General features: G+C 34.4%; 1 protein-coding gene across 1 annotated transcript; it reads left to right on the forward strand.

The window, feature by feature from the left end:
- Positions 1-785: 785 nt before the first annotated feature.
- LOC131162656 (ATP-dependent DNA helicase DDM1) lies at positions 786-12058 on the forward strand. The gene is made up of 16 exons (XM_058119264.1): positions 786-886; positions 1126-1217; positions 1791-2069; positions 2164-2259; positions 2681-3027; positions 3107-3296; positions 3412-3587; positions 3772-3841; positions 3928-4117; positions 4382-4477; positions 4562-4656; positions 4738-4857; positions 6390-6509; positions 7661-7759; positions 7883-7993; positions 11403-12058. Exons 2-16 carry the CDS (start codon positions 1149-1151, stop codon positions 11640-11642), a joined length of 2298 nt encoding a protein of 765 aa, XP_057975247.1. The 5' UTR covers positions 786-886; positions 1126-1148; the 3' UTR covers positions 11643-12058.
- The last annotated feature ends 888 nt before the right edge of the window (positions 12059-12946 follow it).

Consider the following 12946-nt stretch of genomic DNA (forward strand, 5'->3'; position numbering starts at 1 on the left):
AAATAAAAAATTGAGCATCCAAAATAGCGAACCAATCCAACTCATTGTGATGAACAAAACTAGATGCTTTAAGACACAATATATTGTTAAAAGTTTCCTCCTAATAAAAAAAATATTATTATTATTTTTAATTATCCAAAACTCCGTCTTAGGTAAGCCTTTTGAATCCACATGGGCAATATCAAACCGGGATGAAAAACTAATTCTTAGCCAAATATTATTTTTTTATGTGAGTAAAAAAATCTTGTAACTAGTCAAAATCTCAAATCAAAAAATGCAAATTAAATTGAGGAAGTGTTCCTGCTGTAGTTACTCTGCAGCACTAGAATTATAATAGTTTTTAAAAAAATTTAGAAAAATCATATTAATACTAGCACTATTTTTATTATTATTATTTTTTTCTATTAAGAAAAGAGATACACCAGTATTAATAATTTCAGGTCGTACAACAGCATAAATAAATGAATGGTTATTGCTAATATTCAAACAGAGATTCCGATATGCGCCTCCACTTCTTAGACATCGCCATTAACTCTGTTAAACTGCAAGGATTATGTCATTAATTAATATTTAATATTAGTTTAATTACCTGCCAAATCCAAAATACCTGCAGCTGCAAGCCGACAAAACAAACCCATGTCCACTGGTTCGAATAAAATTATTTGGTTCCACCGCAATAACACGAATTTCGAAGGGCAATTTCGAAACTCTGGTTTCCCGCCCAGGCGCGACCCACTAGGTCTAGAAAAAATATATTAAAAATAGAAAAATTAATTTCCCCGGTACTTATTTTCATTTTCCAGCCTCGCTCTCCCAATCGCAGACATTCCATCTTCCTTGCTCCGCCGGCAGCATTCTGTCCGCCGCTCTCTCAGAGAATTCTCAAGTATGTTCTTCGTCGTTCAAGCATTTTATGTGGTTTGATTTCAACTGCATTCAAGTTACTATTTCAAAAGCATAAATCTGCAATGCAGTTTTCATCCATGTTTGTTTGAGTAGATTTCAGTATTTCAACTTGAAGAAACCTACTAGGTTTTTCAGCAAACAATGAAATGTTTTCAGAAAAAGAATCAGTAATGTTTCGTTCTGATGTGGTTTTATTGTTTTTCTGGCTTGTTGATTCAGTTTCGAGCGACCTAGGGCTCGAAATGGTCCCAGAGAACGATGTCAAGAGGGATGCCTCTGCAGATTCCCCTACTTCAGTCCTCGAAGACGAGGTTTGCTTTCGTTTTACTTTAATCGCACTTGCGTTTCTTTAGAAATTAGATTTTTTTTTTTAGGATGTTTACTATTGTTTGGTTTGGTTCCCGGAGAAGTCTTGGAAAAAGAAACAGACTGTGGGGTAATAAGTTTGGTTTTAAACAGGATCTTGTAGGGGTTTCCTATTCCGCGTTTGAATGGTTTATCCCGTTTTCTACGTAGTAGAATGGAGTTTGAGTATCAGTATTTGAGACTGGTAGTTGTATGATTTTCTTGTTGTCACCGTTTCTCCTACTACTTCACCATAACTAGTTATAACTACGGGGGTAACGGTTGTAAATAATGTTTATTGTTCCTGTTGTGGTTGTTTTTTTCATGCTTATTCGGTTTTAGGCTGAACAGTTGTTTGTTTGTTTGTTTTTTATATTTGAAAATAAAACTGATAAATTTGTTTTCCAATGAATACACCCATGGTTTCCCATACATGGGCTATTGATGTCAATTGTGATTTTGATGTGTTCGCCATTTGCTTTAATTGGTTTGCATCAATGTCATTACTATTCAACTTTTGGTTATGTTGTAACATCAAGGATACATGCAAGGAGAATATTGGGGTCAAGTTGGACAATGATATGGTTCTATCTCTTGATGCGAAAAATGGAGATTCTTCCCTCATATCAAGAACAATGGAAGAGGTGGAGGAAAAGCTGCTGGAAGCCCGGGTGAAGGAAGAGGATGCAGAAAATGTACCAGAGTCCAATGATGCACTTCATTTGAATGATATTCAGTTCACTAAGTTGGATGAACTACTAACGCAAACACAGATGTACTCAGAATTTTTGCTGGAGAAAATGGACGACATCACATTGGTATCTTCTTGTGCACTTTCTCAGATGAGTCCTTTAGTTTTGCATCAATTTGTCTCATTGCTGTGGTTTGTTATTTTGTGCATCAAATTACCAGAATGGAGTGGAGGAGCAAGATGATGTAACTGTTGATGAGAAGAAGAAAGGTCGAGGTCGTGGATCAAAAAGAAAAGCCAATGCACAATACAACACTGTAAACCCTTATTTTTTGGTTTTATTTTTCCAAGTAATGATGTATGTCGTGTTGTGCTTGTATGAGTTTAGGTTTGTATGCAAGAGTTATTGTTCATAATTTGCATGCCTAATAACATGTCACATATGCTGTGTATTTCCACAAGGAAAAGCACGCAACATTAAACAACATAAGTTAAAAAATGAGGAAAAATGACTGCTTGTTTGTGCACTGTTGTTTTTATTGTTCATATTTATATTGGTACTAGTATGATAATTTAGTTGTTTTGGGGGTCCATTTTACGAGTGAAGTTTGTGTGTCTTATTTGATTCACTAATATATACTATAGTAGCATTAGTTGGTTATTATTATTATTTTTTAAAAATCATTTGTTATTTTCTTTTGAAACAATAAATATGACAATAGTGCATTACTTTTTTAGAGGAAGGCCAAGAGGGCAATTGCAGCAATGCTCAACCGATCTCAAGAAGGTGCTGCTTCTGGAGACACAAGCCTCACTGAGGAGGAGAAGGCTGACAGGGAACAGGCTGAATTGGTGCCCTTGCTGACTGGTGGAAAATTGAAATCTTATCAAATCAAAGGTGTGAAGTGGTTGATCTCGTTATGGCAAAATGGACTGAATGGGATCCTCGCAGATCAGATGGGGCTTGGGAAGACAATTCAAACTATTGGTTTCCTTGCCCATCTTAAAGGGAAGGGCTTGGATGGGCCGTATTTAGTTATTGCTCCTCTTTCTACCCTCTCAAATTGGGTAAATGAGATATCAAGGTAAAATTGTATCTTTATTATTTATTTATTTTTTTCCCTACTCAACACTCCTTTTAATTTTTATTTTATTCATAAATAGATTTGTGCCTGCAATAAATGCAATAATCTACCATGGTGATAAGAACGAAAGGAATGAGTTGAGGAGGAAATACATGCCCAAAGCAGTTGGCCCCAAGTTCCCTATAATTGTTACTTCTTATGAGGTTGCGTTGAATGATGCAAAAAAATACTTGAGGCATTACAACTGGAAATATCTTGTGGTTGATGAGGTAATCTGTCAAACTAGTTACTCTATAAGTTTGTATTTCCCAGTATTAGATCTGTGAAGCCCTCAAGATTTGCACTTGTAAGTTTGTATCTTAACTGTATTTTTTTTTCTTAAAGGGGCATAGGTTGAAAAACTCTAAATGCAAATTACTGAAGGAACTGAAATACATACCTGTTGAAAATAAGCTACTGTTGACTGGGACACCCCTGCAGAACAACTTGGCAGAGCTTTGGTCATTGTTGAACTTCATCTTGCCTGATATATTCTCATCCCATGCAGAATTTGAGTCATGGTATGTATGATTTATTTTTTTATAATTCATTTTTTGTTACCCAACTCTTTAAGCTTCATACAGGTTGATTTAGCCAGATTAATGTGAATCTAGAAAGAGAGTGAATACAATTGCCATCATAGGTGATAGTGGTATGCTCACTGTTTTGGCCAAAATATTTCATTTGTCATGATTTTACATTCAGGTTTGATCTGTCTGGGAAGTGCAACAATGAAGTTTTGAGGGAAGAGTTGGAGGAGAAGAGACGGTCTCAAGTATGGATCCTTGCTAGTGGTGTATTTTGCTTCAGTGAAATATTTTACTTTGTATTACATGGGACTTAGGGCTATGATTTCAACAGGTGGTAGCAAAGCTCCATGCTATATTGCGTCCTTTTCTTCTCCGAAGAATGAAGGCTGATGTTGAGCTGATGCTCCCTCGGAAAAAAGAGATTATTTTATATGCAAACTTGACTGAGCATCAAAAGAACTTCCAGGATCATCTGGTTAACAAGACATTGGAGGATTATTTAAGAGAAAAGGTTGACACTGGTAATGAAATCAAACATGCTTATGAAGCTTACATTAGGTATTCAATAAGCCATCATGAGAGAGAGGGAATGGAGTGCAACATGTTTTCTTTGGATTCCTGATATTGTTACTACTGTAATATTTGTGAATTCAGGTGTCCAATCCTTTTCATGCATGCTGTGAACTGCCTGCCTTCTGATGTTTGATCTAAATGTTTTTGCATTGCCATGTTCTGCATTCTATTCTGCAGGATTTCATGCTAATTTTTGGCTTGTAAAATTGCAGGGCGTGGTATGAAAGGGAAGCTTAGTAATTTAATGATTCAACTCCGGAAGAATTGCTACCATCCTGACCTCTTAGAGTCTGCCTTTGATGGCTCATGTATGTGCCTTGCAATTTATCTTCTTGTTTGAAATGAGCTGTAGGGAACCATTTAAACTGTTATCTTCTTTGTCTTCTCCACAGATTTCTACCCACCTGTAGAGCAGATAGTTGAGCAGTGTGGTAAATTCCGGCTTTTGGAGCGATTATTGGTGCGATTATTTGCCCGGAAGCACAAGGTATGCTTTATTATTTTCTTATCTTATTGGCATTTCTCATATGTCATTCTGTCTATTTATCCCTACTGAATTTGCAATCAGGTTCTGATCTTCTCCCAGTGGACAAAGATTTTGGATATAATGGATTACTATTTTAGTGAAAAAGGATTTGAAGTTTGCAGAATTGATGGCAGTGTGAAACTGGAAGAGAGAAAAAGGCAGGTGTGTTCCTCGGCAAATTTTATTGTATGTTTGCTTGTTTGTTTGGATTTTGAGCTTAGTTTCATACAAAACTTAGAAATGATTTTCTAGGAAATATTCTTCAGTTCAATCAAATTCAAGTTTGACAGTGGAACTCAATTTATGAAGAACAAGAAGGGACACAGGACACAGATATGAGGGGCATTGATACAAGGACATGACTAATTCTCAATGAATTGGTTTCCACACAAAAGGGGCATGCAAATTAATAATTATGTAACCTTATATATAAATACATTATTTCTGAAAAATATTAAATTTTTAATATTTATATACAATTTTTTTTGTTATTGAAAAAATTTATTACAAATACATAGATATGCATTTCTTTTTTATTTTGTGGACTTTTTCAATGTATCACTTGTTTCATTGTAAATGTCAACAAGTTCACTGTAAGCCCCCAAAATCGTAACATTTTGGGTGTTCTGCCTTTATAATTGTGATGTTGATGACTGACTCACTGAAATAAAAGAAAGTTGTATTACAGTGTCATTATATGTCTAAAGTATGTTTTAAAATGCAAAGGTATGAGGAGTGTGTGAGAGGTGCTGAAGAAATGTCTGACATTAAAAATACACCATAACTTGTTATGTTTTGCAAGTGTCTGATACATGTTGGATTGTTGGTATTGGAGATGGACACAGAACCTTTGTAGAAGTGTTAGTACTACATAGTTGTAAATATGGAATAGCTATTCATCTTCTCCTATTCCATCCAATCTGAATCTTAGTTTCCTTGATGCATGTTTTGGTCATTTTGTCTTACTTTTAATCCATAACAAAATTTACTTCCCTTGTTTATGTTAACAAACTGACACTATGGACTTCATTTGTTTTGCACTGTTGCCATGTTTTGTCTTTGTTCTGGATGCATTGATCTTTAGTGAACCACAAATGATTCACTGAACTGGAGCTGCATGCCAGTGATGAGTGGTGAATATGTAGATATTAACAGGGCCCAATGAATCAATTTTTGTGGATGCCATGTAGGTTGGGCAAAAATTGAGCTATATTTGGTTTTGCTTCTTGAGTCTTGCGTGGTTCTTGAAAATTTGAACCACATAAGTCTATTAAGTAGCCAGTCATTTCCCCCAGAAAAAAAAAAGAATAATAACCAGACATACAGATGTAAAACAGACAAAGTGTGGTGTACGGATACTTTCACTTATTGTCATCCATCTAGAGGTTGCTGCACTTTTTGGATTTGTATTGAATTGTATTTAAATGGTGATGTTGAATATCCTTAAGTAAGGCACCATCAATTACCATATTTTATAGCTATTTCCTGAGGATGCCTTGTCCTGTCTTCCGTGCATTTGTTTAGTTATTAGTGGGTTTTTGTTATTCCCCCGAAAAAAACATATTTCGTTTCATTATTAACCTTCTATCTTTGGCTATGGTTTAAGCAAATGTTAGTGAAGATGAATCAGATTATTTTTTTTTTGTAAAGGTGCATCAACTATAGTTAAATATCTTTTCTATCATCAAAAGCAGATCGGGGAGTTCAACGATGTAAACAGCAATTACAATATATTTCTCCTGAGCACAAGAGCTGGTGGGCTGGGTATCAATCTCACTGCTGCTGATACCTGTATATTGTATGATAGTGACTGGGTACTTTCTCATCTCATGTATTTTTTGTATTTCTTTCTTCCATAATTTTGGTCTCAAATTAATGGCAAATCTACAAGCCTTGCAAAAACAAAACATTGTTAAAAGATTTTGGGTGTTATTTTTACATTATTTTGTTAAATTGATCTTTTTTGGTAGTTTATTGTTATTTTTCCCTTGTGAGAGCCAAAGTAATGTGTATCTTGGCTGTTTTATTTAAAATATTCCCATTTCTAGGTATTTACGTTTGTGTAATAACCAATCGTCTAAAATATTAATTTAAAAAACTAATTTTGCCTAAAATTGAGGGAGATGGGAAAATGGTAGAAGAATTTGTAGGAACAGATGTTAGTTTTGAGGTCGTTTTTTTTTTTCTTGACAATACCAATAAACTTTTGAATTAGGCAATAAAATCATGTGTATTTTGGAAAGAATGTGAGGAACATAACATAAGAAGTTTGGCTTTAATAAGAAAAATTGTTGAATACTGCTTAAAGGTTTAATGCACATTTGTTTGTTTGCTTAAAGACTTAAAAAAAATAATTATCACATCAAATGAGTTTTGAGAACAATAAATTATGAAAACTTTGTGCATGCAGAACAATTCAAGTATGTGTTTCTATTCTCATATGCACACGTGCTCAAGCATATACAAGTTTAAGTAGGCTTATTTACATGTGCATGTATATTTAGTACAATCAAACATGTGCTAGTGCGTCTAAAATATAAGCATTGTGTGCGTGTGCGGGAGGGAGCTTATAGTTGTATACAAGTAAGATATGCATAATTTTTGTGTGTATTAACATATTAATATATTATAGTCAATAATTTTTTGCATAGCTTTGGTAACCTTTTAAAATGATTTGATCTCATTATACTGGGGAACTTTTTGATCATTATCAGATGCAGACCATTAGTTGTATTTCTTAACTGTGAGTTAATAATTCTCTCCTTTTTTTTCAGCCAGTTATTCGTGTGTTATCTGTGTTCTGTATGTGCTTGTTTTGTATTATGTGTGCATGTAATGCATATATTGTTACTGATATTTTTTTAACTTGCCATATTTTACTGTGGTTTAAACTTTGTTTTCTTTAGTTCTTAACAGACTAAACATTTTTTAACTTTGAACTTATTATATTACATGTACATCCCAGAACCCTCAAATGGATTTGCAAGCAATGGATAGGTGTCATAGGATAGGTCAAACCAAACCTGTTCATGTTTACAGGCTTGCAACAGCTCAATCTGTTGAGGTAACTCATGTTTGGTGCCCCTCCCCCCAACCCTTCCTTTCTCTTTCTGTTATATAATGTTGTATAGTATGAGATCATGCTCTTTTATTGGTTATGATGTTTGGAGAAAGTGCATGTTGACAGTGTCGCATTCTAAAAAGGGCTTTTAGTAAGTTGAAGCTTGAGCATGTGGTGATTGGTAAAGGTCAGTTCAAACAAGAAAGAATGAAGTCTAGTGCTGTAGATGACATGGAGGTTTGTACCATCTATTGTTAAATTATTTTGCATTTTTTAGTTTGATATGCTTGTTCTTTTGGCATTCCAGTTTGTTTTGAGTGGATGTGATCTAGGATTCCTATCTTATGAATTAGCTTGCAGCATGTATTCTGTTTGGCCTTCTTCCATTGAGCTTGTCCTTACTTGTGTGAATACACCTGATTCCAATTTTATGAATTATAGCAATCAGCACATGTTCTGTATGGGCTTCTTCCATTGAGCTTGTCCTCAATTTGTGTGAATTCACTTGATTCAGATTTTGAACCTGTGGAATTTGAGGTGGATCGGTTTTCTTAATTTTTTCTTCCAAAATGAGAAGTGGAGTATGGATCATTTGAACCTTTGAACTGTTTATAGAGATTTACGCTATGTTTAATTTTCAGAATGGTATAAGATTGGGTTGGATTAACTATTTTGTAGCGGTTTAATAGTTTACAAAAAATTGTGTTATTTTTTAGCAAATGACTATGATTGAGCTAGTGCTACTGCAACCAACATAGAATAGATTAGGAATAACTCTTTGCATGTTTCACCGTAGGAATGTTTGTTGCTTCTGAATAATTGGGTAAAATGGAAGACCTAATCTTAATGATAGGCCTCTCCCTCTATTTGCAGTGCATGTCAACGACTATAATACCCTTACACTTACTAATAGAGTTGGCACATACTAATAATACTGATGACCAAAATAACCTTCAATCTAGAGAATATATACCATATGCTCTTAGCTTGTTACAAATGAATTTCACATGTGCACCTCTCAAAGCTTTAGTGAAAAATCAAAAAGCTGCAAATTAGACTTCGCATGAGTGTAATGAGCTGCTGCACAAGCTTTTCTTAAACAAAGTGGTATTTAACTTCAATGTGCTTTGTCCACTCATGGAAGACTGGGTTGGAGGTAATATGAATAGTAGCTTAATTGCCACACATCAATTTTGTAGGCTGAGGATGTGGAAAGCTCAGTTCTTCCAACATGCAAACAAGTTTACATGTAGTGTGAGCCGTAGCCCTATTCTTATAACTCAACACCAGACTTGGCCACCGTGATATGTTTCTAACTATTTCAAGAAAACAAATTACTACTCACAAAGATACAATCCTTGTGGATCTTTTGTCAGCATGTGACTCAGCCTAATGTGCATCTGTATATCCCTGAATATGAGTGTGATCCCAATCTTGATATAAGAGACCTCTCCTAGGAGCACCTTTGAGATATTTCAAGATGCGAATTACTACATTTTAGTGACTTGTTTTTGGAGAATCAAGATATTGACTCACAACATTTGTTGCAAAAGATGTGTCTGGTCGAGTGATTGTAAAGATAATTTGACTTTCCTACAAATCTCTAGTACCATTCTAGCTTAGACAACAAATCACCCATATTTGGCACTAACTATTATTTGGGTTTTGGTACACAATTAGGCTTTAAGTCAGATCTTGCTCTGATACTAGGTTGAATAATTGGGTAAAATGGAAGACCTAACCTTAATGATAGGTCTCCCTCTATTTACAATGTATGTCAAGTACATACCAATGACTACAATACTCTTACAAACTCATATTGACTATCCCTAGCACATACTAATGATGCTGAATGATCAAGATGGTCATTAACAATTTCTATGCTATTCCATGTTGAATGGAATAAAACCTATATTTGCATGATCATTTTCCTTAGAATAACATCAGATATTTTTTGGTTGTGTATTGTGAAACTACAAAACAAAAGTCATTGAAAAGAAGTAACTCCAAACTTGTCACATACAAGAAGAGAACTCATGCTACTAGGAGGATACACCATATTTAACATCGAAGAAGTATTTACTAAACCTATTTTGGCTATATGACACTGCATTTTGGTGTAAGCTGTTGTATACCTATATAATAACTATTACATCCTCACCATATTCCATTCTATGAACCAAGTGTTACCCTAGCGTTCCTCCCATCGCTACATATAATGATTTATGAATTATTGCTACAAAAACAAATGAGCCCACACATATTTTGCAGTATAACAACAACAACGACAACAAGCTTTAAGCCCTATTAGGTGGGATTCGCTATAGGAATATTTTTTCTTCCAATTCACTTGATCAAGAGCATTTTTTTAAAAGTTGTTAAATCCTTCCTCACTATATCAATTAAAGTTATTTTAGGCCTAATCCTTATCCCTTTTCATATAAAAAACAATAGCTAAATCACTCCTCACAGGTGCTCTACTAGGTTTACATTTTGTTAAAACTTGATATACGTTGTTGGTCCACAACCTAATAGCTTAAGCTTTCATGTAAAGTCATTGTCTAACACGGTATTAGAACTGGTTACCAGGAGGTCCTGGGTTCTAGTCTTATTGCTTGTGCTTATTTTGTGGTATTTAAAAAAATATTGTATTCCCTATAATGGGCGATATTATTGTATCTTTATCGCTCTATGTGTTGAGTTGCATGTGTGAGGGAGTGTTCAAGCTTGATATATATTGTTGACCCACAACCTAATAGTTTAAGCTTTTAGGTAAAGTAGTTGTCTAACATGGTATCAGAGCTGGTTACCAAGAGATCCTCGGTTCTAGTCTTATTGCCCATGTTTATTGTGTCGTATTTAAAAAATTATTGTATTCCCTATAATGGGTGATATTATTGTGTTTTTATCTCTCCACCTGCTGTCAGACTGCACATCCTCGGAATGTTAAAGCTTGATATGCATTGTTAGCCCACAACTTAAATGGCTTAAGCTTTTAGGTAAAGCCGTAATCTAATGCATTTCAAATGTCCAAATCAGTTAAGCAGCCCCTCATCTTGTTTTCAGTCGGTGTCGTGTCTAAATTATTGCATATATGCTCATTTCTTTATTTATTTTTTAAAATTAAACTAGTCATTCACCTTAACATTCGTATCTTAGCAACTTTTATTTTTTGTACATATTTTTTAGTTGTCACATTCTAAACCATAAAGCATAGTTGACCTTATAGTCGTCTTATAAAATTTTCCTTTTAATTTTAAGGATATTTTACAATCACATAACACACTTAAGTCCTTTATTTTATCCAACCTATTTTAATTCTATGTAATACGTCTTCAATTTTCTCTCCTGCTTGCATAACAGATTCAAGATATCTAAATCTATTGGTGCTATTATTCTCTTGATTATCAAGTTTAATTTTCCCTTTGTTGCTTCTCTTTACATTATTAAAATTACATTTCATATATTCTGTCTTAATCTTATCTTAAGCTCTTCAGATTCTAATGCGACCCTAATTGCAATATATATATGTATATATGTTATTAAAGTATATTAATTATGAATATGCTCGTGAAACAATCTTGACTGTCACGTTCTCACCACATTCCATCATAACCCTCTCTTTGCTTGTGGACTGTTATTTCAGGAAGAGGAGCTTCTGGCACTGCTTCAGGACAAAGAAGATGCTGAAGACAAGTGGATACAGACAGACATCAGTGACGAAGACCTGGAAAAGGTCTTGGACCGCAGTGATTTGGTAGCTGTTCCATTGAATGATGAGAGAAAAGCTAGTACTAGTGTAGAATCATTCCCCCTGAAGGGGCCTGGTTGGGAGGTAGTAATACCAACTGCAACTGGAGGCATGCTTTCAACGCTCAACAGCTGATGATAATGCGATGGACGCTAGAGTGGAGCGAGCGGGACAGCAACCAGAGGCACATGCTCTCTGATGATCAGTTTTATGGAGGTGTTCTTAGTTTTGGGAAGCTGGCTGTTGAATTTTGTGCTTGGGATTGGGATCTGAGGACGCGAGATTGGTGTTGCATGACAAGGGCCTGGTTGTATTTTAGGTTTGATGCGGGGTAATTAAAGTGCATCTGGAATGCTTCCTTTCATTTTGCATGTCTGAAAGGACTCTAGAAAGGAAGCTGGCTTTTGTAAATGATTCCCTTGTATGCGGAGCTCCCTCAAGAAACTAACGGTAAAGGGATTAAATTTAATGCTAAAACAATGTGTAAGCGTCAAATCCGTGAATTCGCTTGTGCATTGTGATGTAATTTTAAAAATCATTGATTGGAACCATCTGACGGTTTTTATTTTTATATATATATATATATATATATATATATATATATATATATATTTAAAATGATGTGTTGAAGTATTATTGTTTGAAATGATACAAAGATTGAAATTTTTTTTTAAAAAAAAAACCTTGAAATGCGTTACCTCAACATAAATATTATTGCTTTGTCAATTTTGTGAAAAGGTCCCTAGATTTGATCTACTCATGTTTTCTCTTTTGAGAATTACAATGGAGCAAGAATGGTAAAATGGGTTGAAATTTGATGGGTTATTTGTGATCCGTCTATTTAAATCGAGTTTGGGGTTAATTCAAGTTGATTTGTTTATAAATGGATCAAATGGATTAAATTTGTTTATTAAATGGATTAGGTGGGCTCGAATTGGATTTGTTAGGTAACTTATTAATTTTACTATGTATATAAAATGAAACTTAAACGTACCCTCGCTTGCATTTCTTGTTCTTGTTCTATATGGTTGCATAATTGAAATTTATTTGATTATTTTTTTTAAAATGATTAGTTGTGCTCTGTTTCATTCTTCTTGTGTTAATGACAGTTGACGCCCTGATACCAATTATTGTTTGCTAATGCGCAACAACGGAAACCTTCATAAACTCATGAATTAATCAACAACGAAAACCTTCATAAACTCATGAATTAATCAACAAACAAGCAATGCAATCACTTAATGATAACTATGTTGAATAAGCAATCACTCAACAATGAGAATTAATTAAAGTAATAAATCAAAGACAAGATTTACGTTGTTTGACAATTTTTCTACGTCCACAAGAGCAACAATTGAATTTTCCACTATGAATAATGTCAAGCTTATAATTAGGGTTACAAAATATGATTATGTACGAACCTTATGCGTATAGGAACC

This window comes from Malania oleifera, chromosome 1 (assembly GCF_029873635.1).
Source record: "Malania oleifera isolate guangnan ecotype guangnan chromosome 1, ASM2987363v1, whole genome shotgun sequence".
NCBI lineage: Eukaryota > Viridiplantae > Streptophyta > Magnoliopsida > Santalales > Ximeniaceae > Malania > Malania oleifera.

What these genes read in the sequence shown, in the direction of transcription:
- LOC131162656 (XM_058119264.1), top strand. Translation starts at nt 1,149, where the DNA reads ATGGTCCCAGAGAACGATGTCAAGAGGGATGCCTCTGCAGATTCCCCT. An exon ending in TGGAAGAGAGAAAAAGGCAG is followed by an intron (nt 4,858 to 6,389) that starts GTGTGTTCCTCG and finishes CATCAAAAGCAG; the next exon opens with ATCGGGGAGTTCAACGATGT. An exon ending in GTGCTGTAGATGACATGGAG is followed by an intron (nt 7,994 to 11,402) that starts GTTTGTACCATC and finishes CTGTTATTTCAG; the next exon opens with GAAGAGGAGCTTCTGGCACT.